The sequence below is a fragment of the Augochlora pura genome, chromosome 5 (assembly GCF_028453695.1).
Source record: "Augochlora pura isolate Apur16 chromosome 5, APUR_v2.2.1, whole genome shotgun sequence".
Taxonomy (NCBI): domain Eukaryota; kingdom Metazoa; phylum Arthropoda; class Insecta; order Hymenoptera; family Halictidae; genus Augochlora; species Augochlora pura.
Window position 1 is genome coordinate 192,442 of NC_135776.1, and position 25,170 is coordinate 217,611.

At 49.9% G+C, this 25,170-nt stretch overlaps 4 protein-coding genes across 23 annotated transcripts in view; 2 read left to right on the top strand and 2 right to left on the bottom strand.

Annotated features, from left to right (window-relative positions):
* LOC144469634 (apoptosis-resistant E3 ubiquitin protein ligase 1) lies at positions 1-18,666 on the top strand. 11 transcript variants are annotated; one of them, XM_078180091.1, is made up of 14 exons: positions 1-125; positions 594-784; positions 13,069-13,225; positions 13,314-13,519; positions 13,882-14,081; positions 14,152-14,389; positions 14,461-14,630; positions 14,715-14,895; positions 14,978-15,189; positions 15,256-15,522; positions 15,580-15,945; positions 16,003-16,317; positions 16,377-16,639; positions 16,720-18,665. In XM_078180091.1, the coding sequence occupies exons 2-14, from the start codon at positions 613-615 to the stop codon at positions 16,820-16,822; spliced, it is 2,850 nt and encodes a 949-aa protein (XP_078036217.1). In that variant the 5' UTR covers positions 1-125; positions 594-612; the 3' UTR covers positions 16,823-18,665. The 11 variants fall into 11 exon arrangements, with proteins under 11 accessions (XP_078036217.1, XP_078036208.1, XP_078036209.1 ...); XM_078180084.1 differs by lacking the exons at positions 1-125; positions 594-784 and adding exons at positions 2,253-3,765; positions 4,093-4,840; positions 11,106-11,369 and having other exon boundaries at positions 14,461-14,895; positions 16,720-18,664; XM_078180087.1 differs by lacking the exons at positions 1-125; positions 594-784 and adding exons at positions 2,253-3,765; positions 4,093-4,840; positions 11,145-11,369 and having other exon boundaries at positions 14,461-14,895; positions 16,720-18,664.
* LOC144469638 (uncharacterized) lies at positions 11,386-12,945 on the bottom strand. The gene is made up of 3 exons (XM_078180105.1): positions 12,766-12,945; positions 12,122-12,600; positions 11,386-11,970 (listed from the first exon to the last, which is right to left on the bottom strand). The coding sequence occupies exons 1-3, from the start codon at positions 12,854-12,856 to the stop codon at positions 11,614-11,616; spliced, it is 927 nt and encodes a 308-aa protein (XP_078036231.1). The 5' UTR covers positions 12,857-12,945; the 3' UTR covers positions 11,386-11,613.
* Positions 18,488-24,479, bottom strand: LOC144469637 (uncharacterized). Of its 6 annotated transcripts, none has more exons than XM_078180100.1 (8): positions 24,429-24,479; positions 21,817-22,326; positions 21,212-21,617; positions 20,457-20,648; positions 19,607-19,749; positions 19,384-19,548; positions 19,159-19,317; positions 18,488-19,009 (listed from the first exon to the last, which is right to left on the bottom strand). In XM_078180100.1, the coding sequence occupies exons 2-7, from the start codon at positions 22,188-22,190 to the stop codon at positions 19,161-19,163; spliced, it is 1,437 nt and encodes a 478-aa protein (XP_078036226.1). In that variant the 5' UTR covers positions 22,191-22,326; positions 24,429-24,479; the 3' UTR covers positions 18,488-19,009; positions 19,159-19,160. The 6 variants fall into 6 exon arrangements, with proteins under 6 accessions (XP_078036226.1, XP_078036228.1, XP_078036225.1 ...); XM_078180102.1 differs by having other exon boundaries at positions 24,347-24,432; XM_078180099.1 differs by lacking the exon at positions 24,429-24,479 and adding an exon at positions 23,630-23,795.
* Positions 23,969-25,170, top strand: part of Dl (dorsal) — a 7,871-nt gene continuing 6,669 nt past the window's right edge. For 4 of the 5 annotated variants that reach the window (XM_078180095.1, XM_078180096.1, XM_078180098.1 and 1 more), the window contains exon 1: positions 23,969-24,365. The gene's annotated coding sequence lies outside the window, so the exon portion shown is untranslated. Of the gene's footprint in view, positions 24,366-24,574; positions 24,893-25,170 lie in introns of those variants that run through there. The other variant, XM_078180094.1, reaches the window with a different exon arrangement.

The following is a 25,170-nucleotide window of genomic DNA, read 5'->3' on the forward strand; positions in this document are numbered from 1 at the left end:
CCCAGCTGTCACTCCATCTACAGTTATCCTGATTCTGTCCGACCACGCACGGTTCTTACATCCATAAAACTGCGCAGCATTGTCAATCGTGCGGCGTGTCGACGATTAGCTCTATTGAAAATGTGGTAAGCCCTATTATCGTAAGCGACCGTCTAGTTACATTCGACGGACACCTGTCTTGTTTACAAACACCGCGGCGACATAACCTCCAATCCCTGAACCCACATAACCTGTTAACAGCCGACTATATGTAGCGTCTCGGTCGAACAAATATAGTGACTCTCGTAAAAACAGTGTTGTGCCAAACGGAAGTGGTCCGGGGTACCGAAAGTCGACCAGGCTCTGGACCAGTCTAGCTGACTATTGTTTTTTGATCCCAGCCAGTGGGAGAGGCTAGATCGTTCGCCAGAATTCGGACGAGAATTCGGTTCGATTCAAGGAATCTGCGGAGAAAAAGCGCGTACGTTTACCGTTCGAGCAGGTGCCGAAAAAGTCACTATATCGGTTCTCCGACGTAGGAAGGCCGCCCGCCCGACCGACGACTGGCGACCGGCTACAGCATGTCGCGAGCTCATGACCGTTCGATTTTGAAGATGCTCCGGATACCGGGCAATGGCACGATGGTCGACCGTACTCTCGGGAGTGTTCCTGGCCCTTTCGATGGTCCTGTCGCTTGGCAAACTTCTGATGCTTGCCACCGGAAACAACGGGGACCTCACCGAAGCGGACCAATGGCTCGCTGAGATCGGCCTGAAGCAGTACCGGCCGCTCTTCCGAGAGAAAGGTCAGATATTCTAATTCCGTCAACTTTCGATCCAGGAGAGCTGTAACCATTAATTTTGCAAGCGCCACGTGTTGCGTCATGCATGATGTCGATCGTTCGGTAACCATTCCTATTTTTAGAGCACAATCGGCTCGAAGAGGTCCGCCTTCGACTAATTAGATCGGAGGATGCGAGGCGCGTAGGGACATTATTTATTGCTTTGGTCCATCCTCCTATGGTCCTCTACTACTCGACGTCAATCATTCAATCTCGCCGGCTTTCAGTTTCCGGCTCGAGGTTCCGATGACTTTTCTTATCAAACACCAAAATTTGCTTGAAGCTTTTCTTATGTAGGAGCGAATCGATCCTAAACAAGAGCTTTGAAGCGCCTCGACGCTTTGTCCGACGCGTACAGTGCCATTCTACCGCGACAAGAAGAACCGGACGCTATCGTTTGTCCGTGAAGAGTTATCGGTCTTCCGGAATGCATTAATCGTGCTGCGACAAGAGGTTGGAGAAGTAGCAGGTCCGCGAGTCAGCTCGTGCAAACGTTATTCATTACCTCGACGGGAGAACAAGCACGGCCACTACGGAATTCATTAACATCTCAAAGACTCGAGCCGAGCGCGTCTACAGCTTGCAATCATCTTACACCTCGAGCTGAGTAAAACGGGGCAGCGTTGTCAACCTAAAGAGAAGTCCGGGTCCGTTACTTCATTCCCGGACAAATTGCGATCCATCTGGATAAAAGGGGATGAATGGTCGAATACCGGAGCGGACGATACGGTCCGCTGGAAGATGCTCGGCGCACGTTCCCTTCGACGAGCATCGCGCAACGGAACGCAACGCAATCAACGCTCGACCCAATATTCTTACTCGTGCATCCTTATCCGCAAGTTCTCTGCATCGTGTGCGGCAGTTCAAGCGACCGAAGCCGACCGAGGAACTGTTAAATCTGCGTCAGTGTCCGCACGGTTATCTCGCCGGCCTCGCACGGTGCCAAGAGGGTCGACGCTTGCGCGCCTCGTGCCTTGGGTCAGGATTTTGCAGCACGTTATTGGTGGGACGAGCGGGTGGCTTTATAAGATTCCCAGCTGCGGCAATGTGACTGCGCGCTGTTTGCACTTGCCACGCGTGATGGTGGGGCTGCCTGGCCATCCCCTATCATCCGGTGAGCGGATCGTCTTTTTGGCGTATGCGTGCACACGGACGGGCCACTTATCCAACGCTGTCCATCGGCTTATAATACAGCTTCGGGTGGCCGAAAGCGTGCTGCAACGCTGACCGATAAACGATGCGGCTCTAATGGCCCGACGGTCACCCCCGCTGAATAATAGACGTCTCCAGAAATCGCTGGGACCGCTCTCGAAACCGCTCAACGAGCTCTCTATCCCAGCCACGCAGAAATCCTTCGGACTAACGATATTTCCCTGTCGCTAGGATCTGCCGTGGCCACGGGACCAAGTAGTGGCCGACCCGCATAGAAAGAAGAAGCGTTGGATGGTATCAAGGTCTCCGGAGAAAAAGCTTGGAAGACGTTCGCGTACGAAACTCGACCGCATCCTAATCCGTTTTGGTTCCCCGCCAACGGAGGTTCCGTTGCTATATGGACGCACAGTAGTTTGTATAAAGCTGCCGCTAACAATATTCTTCTTTGGCTCTCGTTCCGTATCGATCTTCCATGGACTCCAACGAATTTCGTTTCTTTCTAACCGTCTTCCTTTTCCAATCTTTCGATAGGGTCGCCGGAGAGGTATTCACGACGGTTCAGTAATTTTTATCCAGTTCGAAGAGACAGAAAGATATAGACGGCTCGAGGGAGAAATAGGCTTTGAAGGATTTCCGAGTGGTAGAGAATTCCGTCGCCGCGGCAGAAAGCAAGAATTGGTCGATCGAGAGGAAAGGAACGGTTCGCTGCCGTCAGCAGAGTAGTTGGTTCGCCCTATCGACCCTGGATCGGTCGAAATTAAGCGTGTCTAGATGTCGAGGGCGTCCGATGCGGCACAAGAGCACTTCTTTCCGATTCGATGACAAGTGGGCCGCAATTATCGGAAAACTCCGGTTTCAGGTCCGACAAATACCTTGAACTCGACGCCGAGGAGGCTCTCCAGAACTTGATTTCGAAACGTATTATTAAATCGACCGGCCCGTCGCTGTTCCGAACCAACGAACCGTTCACCCGTCAATTTCTGTCAGTTTCTGTCGCGAACCGTTACAAACAATTTCCGATATCTTTCGAGGACGCCGGAGTTGTTTCGTTAAGACTTTCGTTGACCCTTTCGCGAAAGGATCCGTCGATCGGCGATTAATTTGGTTTCGACACGAGCAAAATGATTAAAGATCCCTTTGCCTGACCTAGAAATGCTTCGGCGAATTCGCTCGCAGTCGATTCTCCGTAGTCGTAGCGGGTTCTCCGGGTGGAGGACCCGCGGATGGTCCTAGTGTCGTTAAACGCCTCTTCCTGGAAGCCGTGGCCTCCTCGAAGGATGTCGAGAGCGCGCAAACGTAGCTGGCAAGTCGTATGGGACGACGCGGCGCGACGAGAATCGCGGTAGAAGTAGAAGAAGAAGAAGGTTCGACGGGCAGGAAAGGACGAGGCATCGCGAGATAGGACAAGAAGGACGAGGCGAATGGTTCGGCTGGCATGGCACGGAGCAATCGTGGCGTGGTGTTCCTTCTTTGGCCCGCTCTGGTGGGAGGTACGACCGAACGAACGGGTTGCCAGAGGGTGGCTCTGGCCGCGTAATCGTATCGCGTGCAGTCGTCTAGCGTGAGTCCGCGCGAACGGATCGTCGAGTCGAGTCGAGACGAGTCGAATCGAATCGCTTTCGAGAGAAAAAGTCGAGAAACAGGCCACGACGTCGAGAGGCGGTCGTCGAACGGAAAGGCAAAAGCTCGATCGTCGGCCTACCCCTTCGCGAGTCCCAGGTTGCGCTCGTGTTGCATCGTCGCTTGTCCTCGTGCCACGGCTTGGAGATCCACAACAGGACTCGTGCAAACAGGTTCGCGTTCTTCGCCTAGTTCCCAGCGTGACATTCGCGTTGAGACGGTCGGGACGAGGAGCTGCCTCGCGACAGAGTTGTTTAGTCGGTTCGCTACCTGCTCTTTCTCTCTCTCTCTTTTTTTTCTCTCTCTCTCTGTGCCTTTCCTCGCAGTCGAGATAAGGTTCCGAAAAGATTCTCCTCGTCCCCGGCGAGCGCAACACGAGCGAAGGCCGCTGCGATCGGCAGTTGCGATCGACAGCTCCGATCGCCAGCGGTGCCCTGGTGCGAACCGGGCTTGCTTCTAACGTTCGTTTGTTTGTTTTGGTTCCCGGTTTCGGTTCGAAGGAGGAGGCCGTGACCGAGCAGTGAGCATTATGCGTGGTATCAGGGGGCGCGTCCGCCGCGTCGACAGCCACACAAGCCGCGTGCCTGCGAGTTTGCCTGCGCGTTCGCCTGTGAATTTGTCCGCGAAGATCGGTGACACCGCGAACGAACATCGGATGTCCGCGAGTTCGTTGGGCCTCTGACACGCTGGCTCGTCGTCGTTGGTATAGTAGACGCGCGCCGTCGTCGTCGCGTCGCTTGTAGAAACTTCCTCGCGTTCTTCAACCCCGGTCCACCTAACCCCGAGCCTTCCGTCACCCGCCGCGTTCTTTATCCTCCACGTCCTTCGCTTTTCGTTGACCAAGCGCGGCCGATAGGTCCGCCACGGTGAAAACTCTGCACGCTCGTCGCCCGTGTCTCGTCCGAGACGATTCTACCATGTCCACCAGCCTCTCGTAGACCACAATGTAGCGATTACAACAACGCACCGGTTCCATCCGAGAACGCGACACAACATTCTCCCCGCGACAGCGATAGGGGTTCTTGTTTCCGTTCCGGAAAACCCCACGGAAAGAAACCCGCCTCGAAGCCGATCCGAACGCAAGACACCGCGCCAGAACCCTTCAACGCGATTTCTCGTCGCGAAGGTGCGATCCTACCGCCCGGTTGCCACTTGGCAAACCTCGCGCGAACACCACGCATACACGCCGCAACGCGCCGGCGGGACCTACGCTCTTCCGCCGACGGGACGGTGAGTCGATCCGAATCTGTAAGTCGCCCAGGCTGATACTCTCGCATGGCACACTCGTTTCTCTATTCCTCTGTCTCGAGTTCAAAGTAGAACTTTTCGCGGCCTCGAAGAAACGCGTTCCTTTCTCGTACACGACCTCGGATAGTTTCTTAAAAACTCGTAGGTCGACATCCAACGAAAACGATAGAGGAATGCGCTTCCAATGCGATCGCGTCATACTTCCGACGGCGAGCAGGATCCACGAAACGTCGATCGAATCGTGAATCTTTCTCGCGCCGAGATCCACGCTCGCGCAAGATCGAAGCATGCACGACAGCGCCACGCTGGAATAATCCCGCTAACAGTGTTCTGTTATCCGCTCGGGGGCCGTCGAATTACGTTTCTAATTAAACAAGCTGCAGCCTCTCTCTCTCTCTCTCCCTCTCTCTCTCTCTTTCTCTGCCCGACGGACAATTTAAATCCGACACGATGCTCGCGTGTCCCGCATCTCTCCAAGGCTCGCTTGAATCGCGGTCACTTTATTATTTCGAATTTCGCACGCGCGAGCTACCCCACCGCTTCGGCTTTTAATTACTTTGGCTCACGGAAGCGTTGCAATACTGCCAAGCTTAACAAATATTTGTCGCTTCCGTTCCATTCGGGATGCACCGCTTTCGTTGGAAATGACAAGAAAAGGAAGCGATTCCACGCGATCCCGAGTCAGAGTCGATATCAAGATTATCCGATGTCGGTATCGATGACTTCCGGCGCGCGTCAGCGTTTACCCCGTAATCTGAATTGTTACTATGGTAGACAATCGAAATTTCAACGATGCCGTTTCGTGGTGCTAGCTCCAGTATAAGATGTAAGGTAACACGGTCTGAGGACCCGTCTCGAGAACCGTTTCGCCGACTGTCGCGGTTCCATTTGAATTTCTAAACCGTCCTCGAGCTCCGGAAATTCGATGAGCAAACAGAAAGGTAGCGTAGAAACTCTCGGGACCGGGAATACGACGACGATCCGATACCGAGACCATAGAATACGGAGAACCAAATCGGACATTGCATGCGATGACGACGCGGCCATATCCTCGAGAATTTCTAGTCTTTTGTCGTCGTATCGGTTCAATTCCGTTAACGTTCACGCTCGAGAAACAGCCAGCCGCCACCGGCAATCCGATTGTAAAGTATTGCTTTTCGGATCGAAAGTTTGCGCTTTGTTCGACGGTAAAAGGTTGGCCATCGGTTTCTTGGCTTGTATTCGTTTCGTTTGGCGACGGATGGCCCCCGGGCTTGCTCTCGCATGCATCCTGCATTGCGGCACTCGCGCGCGCGCTAATACTTTTCCACGGGAGCAAGTTTCAAAGACCGACTTTCACGCGAGACCTTACCGAATAGCTCGCGCGAGAATTCGATTATCCGCGTTCTCTGCATTCTCTATCAAAGATTCCTATGTTTTGCGTTATCATCGAACTCTGAACACGGATCGGAAAAATTCGGATCGAAGGTAAGAGGGGGCGCTACGGTGGATCGAGCGATCCGGGCGAGTCGGGGTGAACAAGGCCAACAGGGGCAACAGGGCCGGTAGGGCATGCAGGGCCGACGTCTTGAGAACCGTGGAGGGGGTCGGCCCGAATACACCTCGGCCCTGTGCAGAAATCTACGGCGCACCGGCTAAGGGGAAAAGTATTGATCTTTCTTGGCGGCAGCGGCGGCTGGCCTTAACCTTTCGTGTTTCTACGCAGAGGAAAAAAATTTCGCCCCCGTCGTCTCGTGTCGCGAAACCCGTTCCGACGGACGCGTGGGGCATTAATTGCCGTTAAGGAGCGTCGAGCCGCGTCGCTCTGCACTGCGCGATCGAAAACCTAAAAAATCAACGACGTTCACGCGATCCATCGCCGCCCACGCGACCGACACTTCGCCGTGACATTCGCTCTCCGACGAGAGCACCGTGTGGGTGTCGACAGAGTTGAGTACAAAGTAATCCGATCAATGCTTAACTATCGTCACTGATCCGATTAATATTCATAACTAACCATTACGATTACCTAGCAATCAAGATTAACCCTCCGCTGTCGTGCTTGGTCAATTTTTCTTTTTCGAGGAACCGATATTGTCACGAGAACAATAATTATTTTAACAATTAATTCGATGTATTTGGAAACGCGATATCGAGTTCTAATCAAAGAGATGATCTTCTAAAATCAATTATGATTGATCATAAAATGATCAATTCCTGTCGAACTCTGCGCGTCGATCGGATCTATAACGGAGTGCCTTCGAAATACAGCAGAGCTCGCGCGACGCTGGCGGGTTGCCTGCTCGTAGGGGTCTTTCGGTTGACTCGTCTTTGCGAATTTATTTCGTGGAAACCACGATCCGCGCTCTAATGGCATTTTGCATGCAGATTCTAAGGGGTCCAAAGCTGCTCTCTGAATTTTCTGGTACTTCTCCGTCGAAAATTTATAAAGTTGCGAACGATGACGCAATTGAAGCTTGGGTCGCGCGTACAGCGCCGTTACGGGTCCCGCTGTTTTCGTCGTTGCCGTTTCGAGTAGACAGAGAGAAGGAGAGAACAGAGTTAAATCAATCCCGGTTGTCACCCACCCGAGACTCGCGAAGAGAAAACAGATAACTTGGTCGCGGAAAAACAACCGGCACTGACGGCATTATTCGAAGCTGTTCAAGGATTATGTAAACGCAAAGTAGCGCGAATCAGCCGGAGACCTAGAATGGGCTTGGAAAGTCGGCTAGAAATTGGACCGCGTGGAAAAGGAAGTTAACGCTCGAATGTGTGCCATCGGTCGGTCCTCGGACGAAAGGAAAGTTCCTCCGATTATAATACTTTCGCGACGCTCAGGGCCGAGTCTCTCGCGAGCAGGACCCCGCGAGGACGGCCCAACCAATTGAAAACACCCACGAGAAGAGCACCCCGCTCTCCGTGACCTGGTAATGTCTTTGTTCACCTGCCCGGAGGTATATAGTCTAATCGACCGGCTGATTATTACACGGTTATTATACTCTTAACTGGCAAGCAATTCCGCAAAGTTCCACATAAAAGTTGCAACGCTGGAGAACATATGATGGGAGCGAACAGCGGTGGCACCACGTCGATTATTCGCATCGATTACCTCCGCTGTTGCAACTTTTATTCATTGCCGGTACCTGTCGTCGGTCATCCGGGTCCACCGTCCACAGACATTTCACCCCCTATAGCCTACTCTTATAGAGTCCGTGTGAAAAGTACACCTTTTACACTTTTTCTCCCTTTTCCGTTCGATAAAACCGAGACCAGACGGCCGACGCGCAAGAGACAACGAACGAATATTCGCTCGCACTCGAGGATTTGTTAATTAGCATCGCGATTCGATCGACTGTATCTGTTATGCACATTTGATTCGTTGCACCCCGTGTTCTTCTCGTTATTGGACTCTGTTATCGAACTGTTTTTTCCGGTTTACCAGTTTTGTCCACTCGATACCGATTGGCGCACGGCAAAAAAAAAAAAGGCTGAGAGGGTAATCGCGTGGAACGTCGGATTCAGAGAAAAAGAGAGAGAGAGAGCACAGGGAAAACGCGGAATCGATCTGTCCTACCTTCGTATAACCGGCAATCCTCTCATGCATAATCATGAGAATGTATGACATACGTATGCCCTGGTTTCCCTGGCCTCCCACCCCGGAACACCCTCGCGCGCTTTTACTACCCCTCTCAGCGCCGAAAGGATCGTTAGCACGAAGCAATGCCGGCGAAGGATAACCGTTCAGAAAAGGTCAAGAGTCCACGCGAGGTCGCCGTGTTTCGCGGTTGACTCCTCCATTGTGCCGACCCCGCGACTTTTCCTTTCTCCTCGCTCTTCGCGTTTTGTTACCGCGAAAGAAAAGGGAAAAGCCGTGCGAGGCCGAGAGAAAAGGGCGGTGGAGTGTAATTCGCGCGAAGGGATCCTCCTTTTCACCTTTGAGACACTCGGCTACGCCGGCCTTTCACGCGGTCGCTAATGGAACGCTTATTCCTCGAGTTTCCGCAACACCTTCGCCGAAGTCCACCGCAGTTTTCGTGTCTCGGCCGCGATACGGCGATACCGCGATACCGCGATACCGCGAGCTATTGGCTCACTGCGGATGTGCTCTGCCTCCCTCCACTATCTGCGATCGCACACTGGCACGCACACAGCTGGGCCGAGAGATCCTATTTGCATGAACATAATTGTATCGCGGTATACAAGTGCAATGAATACCGACCGCGTATATGTATTATTATTTATTCTCGAATGTATGGTACCGCGCCTCATATTTATAAAACCGTCGAAAAATATTCACCTCTCATACGGCGTATCGCAATACAAGTAACCTCGTACGAACCGGGTCAAAGGCTCCCTCCCTCCCCCTCTCTCTCTCTCTCTCTCTGTATGTGTGTGTGTGTGTGTGCGTGCGTGCATGTCTCGCGGACGCATAGATTCTTGAAAGCGATCGTTAGTCTGTTGCTCGAAAACCTATCCGCGAATTAGCGTTGTCCGGACACAAGTAATGGTGCCACCCTCGGTGCAATCCATCAGTTTGTTAAAAGTTGGGTGATTTCGGGGCACGACGGACGGTGCGGCGATTTACCGTGGCGTACGATTGTCGATTAACAAGCCGGCTGACTTCCGGTTGGTTTCGACAAAGTCGGCGATCGTTTTTTCTCGCAGGCAATCGTCGATAAATTACGCACACGAGTAAGCAACTCGAGTGGCGGGTGAAGCGGGTACGACGACCCTTGGTGTCGACCTCGGCTGGACTCTTGACCCGGATTCGGCAACGTGTAATTCGTGTGGAGCGTGTCGCCATCGCCGTCGCGCCGCCGCGCCGCCGCGCCCCGCGGTCGTTGATTAAACCGTGACCGGTTGTCCGATCGATCGGGCATCGGTGATCGTTTAATCGACGCCATTAATCGGCCAGAGCAGAGTAGCAGAGCGCGAACTGTGCTCCGGGAGTACAATAGGGAACCCTCGGAGCCGCTATCAATCTCTTTTTTTTCCGGCGCGCGGCCCTCGTATCTGGGTCAGCGCGGGCAAAAGTAATACACCGGCCCCGGAGCGGCCGCTTCCTGCAACCCAGTTCGCTTTCCTCGGCTTTAATCCTGAATTTTGAACGCGCTAGAAGCCGCGGAATTTATTCTCCTTGCCTCCGCGGATTAGATTTTCTCTACTTCGCCGCGGCGTATCTCGCGCGAGGCGGCCGACCTGGATTCGCAGGTTCGAGATTCGCAGCGAAGCCATGCGGAATAATCCGTCGGATAGCACCGGGGAGCACAGTCTCGCGGAACAGAGACAATAGATGAGAAACCAATACGCATCGGTCAAAAACGTGGACAAATTCTGCTTTCATATTTAATCGGATTTCTTACATCGATACAGCTTTTTGGCGAAATCGACCACTGTGCGACAATGCGAAGGTACGATTGATCGTCGGGCCACGGGCCATTGCCCTCCGCGCGAATCACGAATAGCTGAATTTCCTTCCGGTGCCCGGGAACAAGTGACCGAAACCGCTATGGAGATTTTCGTACCCGTGTGAACCTCTCTCCCATTTCGCTCGACTAATAATCGGAATTAATCACATTTCGTTAGCAGGCACAATCTCCCATTGTTCGCCGCGGAGGAGCGATTAATACTGGTCCGTAGCATCATCCCTTTTGTGTGCGAGCAAATACGGCCGCGGAGGAATTCGCCGACGGAATTCGTCGTGGAATCCTAGCCAGTTTTACCTACCGATCCGATTCTTTGCCTACACGCGGGATCTCGACCGATCGCTGTTTATTGGTGGTGAACGTTGTTTAATGCCGGAACTACCGTCACGCCGCGATCATTTCCATCTCGATCGCTCGAGAACGAAAAGTAAGGGCTGCGGTAGTTGCGGCGTTAAAGGGAGACTTGCAGGGCTTGAAACGGTTCCGAAACTAATCGTTTGATGAAACTGCTTTACAAAGATTTTGGTTGCGAAACGGTTGCGAATAATTGTTAACAGTCTCGCGACGATTAACGCTTTCGTGTTATAATTACAGGTAGTCCGTGGATCGTTGTGCACAATTAACATTTATGGCATCGCTCTTTTATCAAACAGAAATTAAGAGAAGCTATATTTTTCTCAATCAACGATGTTTGTTAGTACAATAAAAGTACTACTTCTTTGTATTTCGTTGAACCGATTTTGCTAGAAATTATTTTGCATAAAGATTCGCGGTTTATTTAAAGCAATGATCGGAAACGAACGATTGTTCGTAACCGTTTTACGAGAATCGAGAACCGAGATCGAATGTCGTGACAGTTTTCAAGCCCTGCTCTGTGACTGTTCCGGGGACTAAAGATGACCTCGTGACGTGTGGAGAGCGTCGCGACGGTGAACGAAAACGAAAACGAAAAGGAATGTGCCCTGTTAGTCGATAAACGGTGGCGAGCCAGGACAAGCCGCGAGAAATAATGCCGGACAAAAATCCCGCCTACCGGAATGGACAGCGCGTCAGTCATCTGTTTGCCGACGAGATATCGTCGATCGGCATGTCGCTGCGGCCCAGCGGCAGCGCACCTTCCGGTGAGTACACACAGTCCATGATGCAGAGCTCGAAACTTTATTTAGATAAAATACTTTATATATGTATACTTCTACATTAGAAATAATAGAAAACAGAATCATACAAATATGATCTAACGTTAAGTTTTCGTCGAAATATCAATGAAACCGTTTAAGTTGCTTGGACTCTATAATTATTCCCACCGCTGTATGTACGACTTAGAGAATCTACGTCGGGGGAGCAAAAGAATTTAACAATGAGCAGTTAGAACGTCGAGCTGGGCCTGGCTTCTCGCAAATACAGCAAAAGATTGGTGACGAAACGCGCGTTCGTCGAAGGGCCGGCCTCCTCGGACTCCTTGGCCGCGCAGACCATCAGGCGATCCATCGCATCCGCGCATTCGGAGGAGACTTGGAGCGGGTAGGACTCGGCGGTGGTCAGGCCAATCCTCAGCTGCTCGAACAAATTCAGGAGCACGCACTCCTTGATCAGCAGCTCGGACGCGGCGACGGCGGAATCGTCGATGGCGCAGAGCCAAAGCAGCTTGTCCAGCCATGTCTCCTGCGCGCTGCTAAATCCGGTCTTGTAGCTCACCCCGTGGTCCCGCATCCAGAGCGTTAGCTACAGCGTTTCCAAATCGATAAGCAAAAGGTTACTCGAGACGCATGGAGAGACTAGTGTCGTCGCGGGCAGACAAACGGAACGAGTACGCGGCGTTCTTTGCGGAGCATCCCGAGAATTCGTTCGCTCCGACCGAGTTATCGGATCGTACCTTGCCACGACATCGGAAGGTCAACGGATTCCCGAAGAAGTAGACCTTGTCAATGCCACCAGGCAGGCTGGACCAGTCCAAGCAACTCAGACGATTCTCCCGGACGTCGAGACGCTTCAGAAGTAACATCCTCGAGAAGATCGTCGGGGCCAGCCGGCTGATTTGGTTGTACGACAAGTCCAGTTGCTCCAAGTACACCGTATCCTTGAACCACTCCTCCTGCACCTCCGAGATGTTGTTGTTGGGAAGGCTAAGCTTCTTTAGCTTGGCCAGCCCGGCGAACGCCTCCGCGTGGATGTTTCTTGAGCGGCACTTGTGGACGTTCAACGAGTTCAGGCTCTGGGAAAAACGGGCGAACGCCGATCTAGGGATCTCAGTCAGGTTCGACTGAAAGATCATCAATGCGGCGACCTCCGACGAGTTCACGTTCGCCAGGGCAGCCAGGCTCGTGTTCTGGCACTGAACGCGGTCGCCGAAATCTGAAATGGAAATATCTTTTATCAGACATTTCTTCCCATTTCTTGTTATTTTATTCAATTCCGAAGCCTTGTCCATTTATTATAGTACAATAGATGCAAAAGCTCGCATCTCCCGGTTATGTTACCTCGTAGTGCATCGATAATAGAAAATTATCTGTGGCTCACCTCCCTCGTGTCTGGTCACGGTGCACATCGCCAGCACGATGTCGACGCACTCGGAGACGCAGAAAAAGACAACGAACCACTTGACACGCATCTTTGCAACTCAAAGTTCTCGCGACGCGACGCGCCACGGAATGACGGCGAGCGCGCGGAAACGCAGCAACGGTTCCGGTTTATATCTGGCAGAACGCTTCCCGTTTTCGACCGAAGATACGCGCGGCGGCCTATCTGCCACAGTCCCGGCCGCTAATTAGAAAAATCCCGATAACGATTGTTTCGCTTTCAAATCGAAGTCTTCTATTTTAGGGATCTCGTCCCTGGCGAGTTGCGGCGACGTCGACGCGCTGCCGCAGCTTCCGGCGCACGATGAGGAACGCCTTCAACGCGCCGCACGCCAGCTGCTGCAGAGGCTGGTCCTACTCGAGTGGCTGCAGGACCATGGCCTCCACAACTATTATCAAAAGTGAGCGACAGTCTCGATCGAGAGATTTTGATCTTTTGCTTCCGATATGCGACAGATCGGAGTTATGCCGTGCGATCTCTTCTCACAGGCTGATGCAGATGGAGGTGATGTCTTTGGAGGACGTCTACTGGGTGGAAGACAACGCGGCGCGGCAAGCTCTTGGCAAGGACTTGCCGCGATGGAGGGAAGCCAGGCAGACGCTACCCACGTCCAAGGAGGACTTGGAGACGCTAAAGGCGGATTTGTGGAGCGCCGTGGTCAAAAACAGTCAACACCAACACGCGTGGACATGGGGTAGCTTATCGGTTTAATCGGGCCTCCGCCATCAGAGATAGACGATACGCATAATATTTATGGCCTCTCCTCCATTAAAAAAAAAAAGAAAAAGGAACAATCCGTTAACAGAATCGCGTAAATAGGATCGGTGACTGTGACAGAGTAAATCTCTTCTAGACTGCGGATTTTATGCTTTTCTGACAACGAAAGAATAGCTCGAATATTGAATATTAATCGACAATTATTTATTTTACATAAAGATCCGCAATCTATTCGTTATCTTTCGCGTTGTTCTTTAATGCGTAGAAAAAGACCGTTAATAATAAATAGATCGAATCGAAAATCGTACATGTCGTACTAATTCGATTACTATTCGTTAGGCGGAATGTTGGTCGTCTCCGTGTCTATGGCGGGCCTGGTGATCCTGGCAGCAATGACCCAGCCAGCCTTGGCGCCGGAAGCGAAGCGCACCCTGCTACAGTACGTCACCGGCAAGTATCTGCTGCCGAGAAACTGTCTGGTCCACTTCAAGTGGAACGAGCCGCAGCTGGTAGGCGAGACGATGACCTTCACCGTCAAGGTACACACAGCCCCACGATCCCTCGAAGGAAGTAGTTCGTTTTCTCGAACCTTTCTATCTCCACCCGCAGTTTTACCAACGAAACGGCCAGCCGTATCCGATCTGCGACAAAGACAACTTGATAGTTGACGTGACAGAGGGCTCGCGGAGAGTCGCGACTCTGATAGAGCTGGGAGGCACCGACCCGATGGATGCGAATACCGCAGTCGTCAAGTTCACCGTCCGCCATGCTGGACAATACCGTATAGCTGTGCTGATAGGCACCTGCCACGTGCGAGGCAGTCCGTTTCTTAAAAGTTTCCTACCCGGTAGGTCGTGTATCGTAGACTGTCGTAAACCTTCCAAAAAGGCTCCGATCACATTATTCTGTTTGTTTTAGGCCCGCCGGACCCAAATAAAACCATCTTCGTACGACAAAGTTCCACGGTGGTTTGTACGGCCGGATTCCCCCATAGCATGACTATAGAGCCGCGGGACGAGTACGACAATTTGTGCATATTCGGGCCCGGCGACAAGCCCACCGAAGGTTACAGAGTCAACATTACTCAGGCAAGGCCCGCGGTACACGGACGAATCGATAAGTTGCTCGGGAATCGTTTGTCGTTGTCGAACGATAACTCGTTGCTTCGGCAGATCGGCAACACGGTGGACAAGTCAGGCGTGACCAATTGCAGCGTGCAGCTAGACTACGACTCTCCGAATCAGAGGATCCGCGTTAAAGTCAGCTTTCCGAAGAGCGGCTGCTACCACGCTACCGTCAGCTTGTCCGGCCTACAGCTGCACAACGGCGACTTCGACATCATCGCGCTCGAGAGTACGAGAAACTAGGATACTACGAGGCGACGAGAGCCTTGTTCTCCAATTTACGCACGAGTTAATTCGCGTTTGTTCGACAGATGATGTCGCGAGGATGGTGCACACGAACGTGGCCTCGAAGGACCCGGACATCTGCTATGCGGCGAAACTGTTGGGTATGCAGGGCGAGCGGTTCTCCAAGCCGAGAAAGGTGGTTTGCTTCATCTCGCCCAAACAGCTCACCATCAAAGAGTATCTGTTGAAGATCATACCGAAGAGGCTTGTCACCTTCAGGCTCTGCCCGTCGACCAAGGTGAGCTTCAAGAAACTCCACGAGACCCATATGGACACCGGTCATTCTGTATACGACGTCTTTCAGTTCCACTTTAATTGTTCGAGCAGCCAATACGAAGGCTACGACTCGTTCTCGATCGACGACGGATGCCAGCCACCGGTCGAATTAATTTCTCTCTACAGAGACATCATAGCTGCTACCTTCACCTTGTTTCTGCTCAAGAACATCGGTGGGAGCGAGACGTTCGCCGACAAGCAAGACTTCTTTTACCACGAGGTGCGGAAACACCATCAGAAGCACTACCACGAGAAGCTCTCGATGAAGGTCCAGCGTGACAAGCTTCTAGAATCGGTGAGTAAAGGAGAAGGGAAGTCAACGACGAGCCGTGATGTATCGTTTCCTTCGTAGTCCATGAAAGTCACCAAGGGCTTCTCCGTGAGCGACTGGTGCAGAAACTTCGAGATCACTTTCCAAGGTGAACAGGGCGTCGACTGGGGCGGAGTCAGGCGAGAATGGTTCGAGTTGATCTGCGCCGCGCTGTTCGATCCCGGAAACGGGTTGTTCGCTTGTTTCGGAGAGTCGCCGCAAGCCTTGGTCCATCCCAACAATAAGAGGCCGTCGCATCTAAAGCTGAAACATTACGAGTTCGCCGGTCGCATTGTCGGCAAATGCCTTTTCGAGTCCTCCCTGGGTGGTTTCTATCGTCAATTGGTACGCGCCAGATTCACCAGGTCCTTCCTTGCGCAGATTATCGGCCTCCGAGTCCATTACAAGGTACGATCCCATCTCACGTACCCCCATAGCCTCCGTTACAATTTCTATTTATCACAGTATTTCGAACAAGACGACCCAGACCTCTACCTGAGCAAGATCAAGTACATCCTCGAGAACGACGTGGAAGAGATGGAGTTATACTTTGTTGAGGAGGAATACGACAACGACGGTCAATTATTGAAGGTAGCAGAGTTAATACCGGGTGGCAGTAAGATCCGTGTGGTCAACGAGACGAAGCTACGGTATCTGGACGCTCTGGCGCAGCACAGACTCGCCAGTTCCATCAGGAACGAGGTCGAGTACTTCCTGCGCGGACTGAACGAACTGATCCCTGACAATCTGCTGGGCATCTTCGACGAGAACGAGCTCGAGGTAAAAGCTAGCAGTTCGAAGGTCAATAGAAACCTTGCTGATCCGTTTACGCATTGCAGCTGCTGCTCTGTGGAACCGGCGAGTATAGCGTGGCAGATTTACGGGCACACCACATCGCCAACGGAAGTTCCCCAGAGTTCCTGCGTGTTCTGGATTGGTTCTGGACCGCGGTCAGTAACTTTACACAAGAGGAAATGGCCCGGTTGCTGCAGTTCACCACAGGCTGCTCGCAATTACCGCCCGGCGGATTTCAACAGCTGAACCCGCGATTTCAGATCACAGCTGCACCGACTTTCGCTAACCTGCCTACGGCGCACACATGGTATGCAAAAGCAATTTCAATGTTTACACACGGCCAGATTGACGAGCGAAGGGTGATATTCTTGTTGTTTCTGTTTACAGCTTCAATCAACTCTGCTTACCCGACTACGAGTGTTACGATCACTTCGAGAAAGCTCTGCTATTAGCGATCAGCGAGGGTACCGAAGGCTTTGGCATGTCCTAAACGAAGAGATTCAACATTCGATCCTATCTAGTCACAACCCAAAACGCGAACGATCATTAAAACGATTGTATTTATTTGTCGATTATTTTCTCGTTTAGTCAACCAAAGTTGCGACTCCGAAACGTGACGCTCTTTTTCACTCGCGTGTTCGTCGAGTGCGCGAAACAGAGGGGAACCCGTCGCAACGCGTTTTGATACACCCGGTGACCACCCGGGTATAGTTTTTCGAATGATCAAAGTCTTTTCCGTTCTACCCGGAGAACAACCAGAGAACAATCGAATCGTTCGAAACATAAAACGGCGATATATTGAAGATTTTTACTTGGACCGCAGTTTTTATAAAACGGCGGACACGGAATCGGCGATCTTCAAACGGAACATCTGGATCGCTGAATTTATCGAAATTTCCCGTAGGTTAACGTATTAGATTATGTTCTTACGCGTTGACCTGTTAACCGGCCGATTTTTCTACCACGAAGACCCGCGCGATCGCCAATCAACGATTACGAAAACGTTAATTAAGGCCGACGTATTCAGAGTAAGGAATGTAATTAGCGCAGAAGTTAGAACGAAACAGAGAGTCTTTAGCTGAATAGACACAAGGAAGAGACGGTAGGTATAGGCGGGGCGATAGGCGATAGGCGAATGATCGACTACACGAGATAGCTCGTCTTCCCCGGTTAACAGGTTAAATGGGGAGTAAACGAAGAGTAAGAGGAATGTTTGACTGGACATGCGGCGAACGCATCCAAGCCATCCAAGCAAGTTCTTTTTGTATGTAGTTGCCTGAAATAGACAAGAGTAGACTTTGCCTGTACAGTCCGAGAGTATTTTTCGACCAGTCGTCGAGAGAGAGAGAGAGAGAGAGAGAGAGAGAGAGAGAGAGAGAGAGAGAGGGAGAGCGGACATGACGAAAGATAAATTCACATTCGATCTCGAGGACGTACCTCGTGTCTATTTCATATCATCGTCACGTGCATGTTCTGGTGCTGGAAGCACAGCATTCGAGAAACACCCGCGACCGAACGATACATGATCGAAAACACATAATCGGAACCATACGCGAGAGACGACGTCTTAGGCTTCACCGTAGACGCGATCCTGTCGTCCCGGCAATTTGTTGACTTAGCGCGTACCAGTAGAAAATGGACTGTCACGTATTTCGTGCACCGAAATTTTCTTTCCCCTTTCCTTTCTCTCCTGTAACATCTTCGAATGATAGCGATGTCTATCGGACCTGCAGAGTATACCTAGGGAGGACTAGCGAAAATTACAAGAGTGTATTACAGCCACACCGTCTCCAGCGATCGTATGCTCGAACACGAAACGATTTTTGTGATAATGAACGAATTTTTCCAATGAAATTTCGTGCCCTGATCAACCACGATCGGCGAGAGGCGTCGCGAAGATGATGATTGTTAACCAAACGAACCGTGGAATCGTAATTTTATCTTGTATCTAAGTACACAATAATGAGAATTGTGATCAGACACGGCGTACTTGTTTCCGTCGCTCGTGGGTTACTTAGAGTTAATCAACACACCTGTCGTGACGTGTTTCCAAAAAATAATATACCGTGGGTATCGCGACCTGTTATATATATATATATATATTATATAGGACATACGTATATATATATATGCGTTTTTAATTTTTAACGGTAGCGTTAAGCGCGTAGATATTATATAAAACACGCTCGGTCACGACCGCATGTATATACATATTTACCGGTTATGTAAATGTGTTTGTTATTGATTTGCAATGAGAAACGTTTTAGTTATTATCTAATGCACGGCGATGCTGACGGTACCTTATTTTTAACGCTCTGTCATGTTACAACAGAAAAGTGTAAAATATAGATTTCAAAAAGCATACAACGTCTATATTTATTTCAGCCATTCTACTCTCATCGGTGATGCGTTGTTTCAGCGTGTCAGAACGTTTCTAATATCAGAAAATAGTTCAGAAAAAAAAAGAAAAAAAGTTACAAAAATAAAGTATTCTAATCTTCGCGACAAAAAAAAAACGCCAATGAAATAAAAGAACTCTCCCGATCCTGCTCGAACCTCTCTCTCCTTGACGCTCATCCGTCATCTTCGAACAGGCGTCGTCGTCAGACTTCCAAGTTCCACTTCAGGGAACGTTCCATTCCAAAGAACACTTTGAAACTCGAACAAGTCTTTACACCTGGAATTCAGGTACTTTCTCTTAGAGAAAGAAGAACTTTATCCCGCTGATAGCCTCCTTAACTGGCCAAGTATAGTTTTTCGAGAGCAATTGCAACTAAACGGTAGACATACCAACAATGTCCAGATCTTTTAAATTAGTATATCTACCTTTAAGGGGTCAGCACCGGTCCAGTGGTGTACAACAGTGACCTCAGAATGGCCCGCGGGGCACGGACGACTGTGCCAGCGATTTGCAACATTTTGCTGCTCCAACCCCTGTCCTGAGACTGCCTTATCAAACGATCCCTTAGCTCGTTCAACTCCGTCCTAAAATATCGAAACGTTACTCGTATCCATCTCCTCGATGACGTGAATTATCGTCGATTAACGTACTGTTGCGAATTGCAAGTGGACTCGACGCGTTTCAAGACCGCTTCACGGTCGTTCAGTTGTGCTTCCAAAAATGTCGTGCGCAATCTTAGAGACTTTCCAGCATCCTCGCTGCACTGCAATCGTTTCTCAAGCCTAGCTATCTCCGCCTCGCTGATCTTCAGCTCCCTGAGAACCGTCCCTTACCCTTAGATAGATTCTTTGACCCTGACCCCGAACGAATTACTTGATATATCGTTGTATCTGCTGCTGCGACGTCTCCGTAAGAACGATGTGCGTAGTCAGCTTGAGCTGCAGCTCCTCAGCAGCGCATTCCGCCTTCTCTGCCCTCGCACCCCTTTCCTTGGCCAAAGTCTCGCTGGCTGTCACCTACACGAATGTTTATATTGAGATTCCGAGTATCGACGGTGCTCTTGCATGTAAATTCAATGGAATGATCGATAAATCGTAGAGATAAACGACACGAATGGTTGCTCTGCAGCCGAGTTGATCACGAAACCCAGTTGTAAACGTTGCAGTCGGAGGTGCAACATTCTCGTGATTTCCTTGTTAGTAATCTGTGATGAATAGAAACGAAATGGGTCAACAGCATCGATCCTCTTTTCTAGGTAACCAACGAATACTGTAAGAGATTGAGTCACTGATAGTTGGAGAAACGTGACTCATCCGTATGCTATATCCCCTAACGTGTTCATCCACTGAGCTATTAAATTCAATGATTGTCCTTCAAATGTAAGCGACGTAACTTTCGAAAAAAAAATGGATAAGAACCAAACGCCTCGTGCGCCCTCGTTAGGGATTGAACTCTGCAAGAGTTCCATGAACTCGGAAGGGCAGCAGAATGACTCATTTTCTCATAGAAGGCGGTAGAAATTCACATCGAACCGAATGCACCCTCTCCTTCCTCGGTCTCGTCTGTCTCGAGCAATGAGTCATCCGGAGAAATCAATTTTCGCAGCGTTATGGCAGCATTATGGTAACTTGCAAACCGTGGTGTAACTTGATAGCAAAGTATTTCCGTGAAATGTACCGAACTGCAGGGGAAAGCAAAGGAAAACATCGTAACAAAGTCTGACCTTTTCGATGAGCATCCTTTTGTCTTCTCGCAGCTTGAGCAGCTTCTCGCGATCCCTCGAGATCTGTTCGTCCAACGCTTGAACCTGATTTTGCGCCGTGATCAGTTCGTTCTGCACGTTCTCGACAGCGACCAGTCTTCCCTCGGCGACCTCGTGCAAACGCCTCATCTCCTCCTCAATCTTCTCTTTCTCCTGCAACAAAAGGGTAATCCAGTTTAGTAGAATATATGTCTACGCATCGTACGGCGAAAAATATTTAGAACAGAACTCCCGGTTTTATCTATTTCAACCAACACCGCCGCATCGCGATACAGTTCCTTCTTTCGCTTCACAATTAGCTGTTGGATCGGTGCCAGCATCTCACTCGTGTTCACCGTGCACACTAATTAATGGTCGAGGTGGGATACCCATCGATATATTGGTGGAAAACTCTATTACTCGCGAACCAATTAAATCGAACGTGTGATCGTGAAATGTAGGGCTACGTTCGATACTAGAGGATCATTTCCCGGTGGTTACTGAAACGTTAAAAGCTCCGTTCTTTCGGGAGCCTTGTTATCGAGCGACCCCAAAACATATGTCGGTGTCGTGCTAGCGTCATCCCTCTAGTTAGATCCGCGTCATTGAACTCTCGTGCTTCGCGCGTGCAAGCTAAAACACGAGCGTTCAATGTTACGCTCCACTGTCGTTTTGTAACTGATAGAAAGCAGCCTATCGAGTTTTCTCTGAACATTGACGCTTCGTGGAATTATTACCCTTTTGAGGGCATCTCTCCCTTTTACGGTCTCGTCCAGTTGCATTCTCAAACGATTCGCCTCGCTGGTCAGCCGACCAACACGGCTGTTCTCCGTGTCGATCAGTCGACGCAGCACGGATATCTGCAGCTGTAGGTGTCCCGTGTTCCGTGTCAAATCGTCGATCGTGCCGCGAAGATAGTTCACTTCCTCGCGCCTGCGCCTCCACGCGTTCACCACGAGTACGCGGCACACTAGGCTCGCTGCTTTTCTTGGATTTTCAAAAAATCCCGAGCCCCCTTCCTCGGACTCCGCCGACACGAATCCGTCCATCCAGTTCTTGATACCGACGCCCAGGCCAACGTCGTTTCCCTCGTAAACTTTCTCGCTGTCCTCGAGCTTCTCCAGGGTCGAACAACTATCCGACCTAAATGAACAAGAACCGACATTAACGCTACACCAAAAAACACGCCGCGAACGGACTGCCTGCACAGGCCGGTATGTAGTTCCTCATTGTCCCCTTGTTAATCCCTCAGGTATTACACGCATAAAAGTCTTAAGTACCCCAAGGTGTTTGAATCTTTGAATACCTGCCGACAAGACCATCGAATGCTAATTATACATACCTGAGGTCGCCGTTTTCCGTCTCCATGATGGACTGCGTGAGGTCTATCATCGACAGGCTCTTCTTGCAAGTCGCCGAACCGATGATGCGAAACATGGGACTGCATATTAAGTTATCTGGACAGCTTTTCGCCGTGTTGATCGAGCCGGTGCAATTTATCGCGGCGAGTTCGGTTAGTCTCAGGGAAGTCCTCGGTGGACGATAATAGGGTGTAGTCCTGTGACATCTTATTGGTAGTTGAGAGTACGGTTGGAATTTACGTCGAATGTATCCTGGCAGCTTTCTTCCATCAGGAATGTGACACGTTTCATCCTTCGAGCCGGCCGAAGTGCTCAAAGAAGACAGACTCTTCGGCGAGATCGCAGTTTCTAACATCGCTTATGGTATTTTCGAGTAAATGGACTTTCACAAAAGCAATCTACGATTGTTTGTCGTCTTCGTCATGGCAACCGGTCGTAACAAAAGTGAATCGCCGATCTTCCACCGTCGTCTAACCGTGCAACGTAGCTAACTAGAATGTTTGTACAAGCAAACGGTTATGTATGTACCTGTTAGTGATATTGTACAACAATGTCATTTCATTATGAATCCCGCTCACCGAACCTACAATATTTCATGTCCCTTAAGGGGTCTGATCTCCCGCGCTTTCGAACTGTCCTCTAAAGAACGCCTAAACCACCATTTAGGTAGAATCAAGTTCCAAACGTCTCTTCAATGGGTTGTAAAGTAATAAAGGAGCCACACTATATGACGTTTTTCGGAATACAAGGCAAGAACAATAGAGTCCAGAAGAATTTTATTGCCTTTACAAACGAAATGTAAAACTGATTGCATTTTTTCGCTTCTACTCGCGTTCTTTATATCGATACGCGCAATAAATATAGTATAGAATTTACGGCGTGCTGGTCGAGCGTTAGAATTACGATAAATCAAACGCCATCTATTGAATATATCGGGTAATTCATCTTCGAAAAAGTGACCGCGAGTACTTAAAATCTCGAAACGATGGCGCAGATAATTGCCGATCTGAGATTCGAGGTTAGATCTATCGGTTACGATCGTAAGCATCGTGCTGCTTATTTTGAATCGGCCTCTATCCATCATACGACCACCGTTCGCTTCCCGTCAACAACCTTGTGATTCTTGTTCGATAACTTCAATTATTCCCAACAAGCCACGCGAACTGTCGCGTACCTCGAACGTTCTAGTTCATGGAATCGTATGAATCCAATATATGTACACCTACGATGGTACGCACAGGAAACGCAATACGAGCTTATGTAACACATGCATCTGCCTCGTAAGCGTAATCTCAAACATTAACAACCGTCTTAACTTGTCAATCGCCGAAAGTCAGGGAACCGATCGTCGGTAAAGATTCTTCCCCAAAAATGATTTATATAATTACAGATAGTTTATCGGTTACCTAACACTCGTCGATTTCGAACGATAAAATGGAATGCTGTGACACGTATCAATGAGTCATCATCATTGTACGAGAACACCTGGGTGCTAAGCGTATAGTCACGGTCCTGAAATCGTAATCTCCATACGATAATTTCGGTGAACCTTAGACTTATTGCTAAACTTATTTTATCTTCGTCTAAATCGTTCGCTATTTGCTCGTCGCGCGTGCTGGACCGACGCCAAAGATTTTGCCTCGAAATCGAAATAATCTCTACACAATACACGTGTAGAAACGAAATGGCGTGATCGGAATCACGAATCGTACGAGCGCGAAAATAAAATTCTAGATTCGGGAGAGCCGATTTTTAAACGAAGTAGCAATGGAATAATTGTACTATAAATCTTACCGTTATTCGCGCAACAAATTCGAGGATCTTGGCTTAACGATCGTCCGCGATGCGTTCAAACGCGTTCTGTATTGCGATCAGAGTCGGTGGTCGCGCGAGAGAATCATTAGACCGATCGATGGAACGTGCATCAATTCGTAATTCACGACCGACAACATTAACCTCAACGAAAGAGGAATGCAAATCGAAGCGACGATATGTATTCTCCTGCGGTTAGCAGACGGACAGCCGCGGCTGATTTAAATCGATCGATCCGATTCGAAAGTTCTGATCTATGTAATAAATTCACGTAACAGAGTCTCGCAGCAGTTCGCTTAACCGCGCAAGAGCGTAGATTCTTTACCGAATTGCGAGTGCGCCTGTTCGCGCCTATCCACGGAACAGTTAATATCGGTCCGCTGGTTCATAGCGACAAGAGAGCATGCCCGTTGCCAGTGCTGATGCAAAGTTCGAGCGAAATGTTGCGTTGGGTTAGGTCTTGTTTCTAGTCTCGTCTCATGCACACGCTTTTGTGTCGCGTGCGAACCGTGTGCGGACGCGGACCGTGTGCGCAGCGCCAATCAGGAGCATTTGAATCGCGGAATATCTTTCGCGTCTACGCAGTTATCGAACGCAACGAGAGTTGGCTTTATTAAAAAACAGAAAGAACGACAGTAACCCGACCGACAGGACGCTTCGATCAGAAAAGAAATAATCCGTGTTCAAGAAAGTGCTTACTATGTCGATCGAGTTGCAGGCAAGTCTTTCTCGTCACATTGTCCTACGATAGTTTAATTATAGCCACACGGCTGGTACAGACCTAGGCTCTCCCAAAATAATGATTGGATCAGCGTGGCATCCCTCCTCGTCCACTGCTCTTGTGCTCTCCCTCTCTCGTTCTTATTCTCTCCCCCCCCCCCCCCTCTCTGTCTCCGTTTTTCATTCGACTTCTCTCTATCCCTGTCTCACTCTCTGTCTTATTTGCTTGCCGTTTCTTTTCCCACGGGACACTTGTATTGCAGTTTGCAGTGACTCCGGGAGTACACCTGAGTATATACCTGTAGACAGCTGTCGTTTCGCAGTTTAACCCTAAGCACACCGAACCTCTATCCATGCACGTTTACTACCGTGTTCGATTTCTCCAGATCGGTGTTAATCGAAAAGTTACGCCTAACTTGTTCCGCGTAAATCGTCGCTACATATTGCGACACAAACACCTATTCCAAGAAGATGTTTGATACACCGTTCAGAATACACACCTTCACCGAATGAACCGGTTTTTAGGTATACTTGCAAACTCTTATCTAAATTTGACGAGATCGCGATCAAATCCGTGTCGCGGGAAAACGACATTGTAATACGCGACGCTCTTGTTCGTGGATTTCCTCTTTCGTTAATTATGCGTGAAAGATAATCATCGTAGATCACGCAGGAATGTTTTTAGTTCGTCGTGTTGCAGCTACTTTTTTGTGCACGTGATTTTTTAATAAATAGTGGTCCAATACGTACAGTGAACTGTGCACTTCACTGGTTCGTTGGTGTTAAAAAATATTACGTATTGT

Excerpts from the sequence above, each read along its gene's own strand:
- LOC144469634 (XM_078180082.1), top strand. The coding sequence starts at position 613 with ATGGCACGATGGTCGACCGTACTCTCGGGAGTGTTCCTGGCCCTTTCG. Across the intron at positions 15,946-16,002 it reads GCCTCCGAGTCCATTACAAG|TATTTCGAACAAGACGACCC; the intron begins GTACGATCCCAT and ends TATTTATCACAG. Across the intron at positions 16,318-16,376 it reads TCGACGAGAACGAGCTCGAG|CTGCTGCTCTGTGGAACCGG; the intron begins GTAAAAGCTAGC and ends TACGCATTGCAG.
- LOC144469638 (XM_078180105.1), bottom strand. The coding sequence starts at position 12,856 with ATGCGTGTCAAGTGGTTCGTTGTCTTTTTCTGCGTCTCCGAGTGCGTC. Across the intron at positions 12,601-12,765 it reads CGTGACCAGACACGAGGGAG|ATTTCGGCGACCGCGTTCAG; the intron begins GTGAGCCACAGA and ends TTTCCATTTCAG. Across the intron at positions 11,971-12,121 it reads CCTTCCGATGTCGTGGCAAG|CTAACGCTCTGGATGCGGGA; the intron begins GTACGATCCGAT and ends GAAACGCTGTAG.
- LOC144469637 (XM_078180100.1), bottom strand. The coding sequence starts at position 22,190 with ATGTTAGAAACTGCGATCTCGCCGAAGAGTCTGTCTTCTTTGAGCACT. Across the intron at positions 19,750-20,456 it reads AAAGGATGCTCATCGAAAAG|GTGACAGCCAGCGAGACTTT; the intron begins GTCAGACTTTGT and ends ACATTCGTGTAG. Across the intron at positions 19,549-19,606 it reads CAGATACAACGATATATCAA|GGAGCTGAAGATCAGCGAGG; the intron begins GTAATTCGTTCG and ends GACGGTTCTCAG.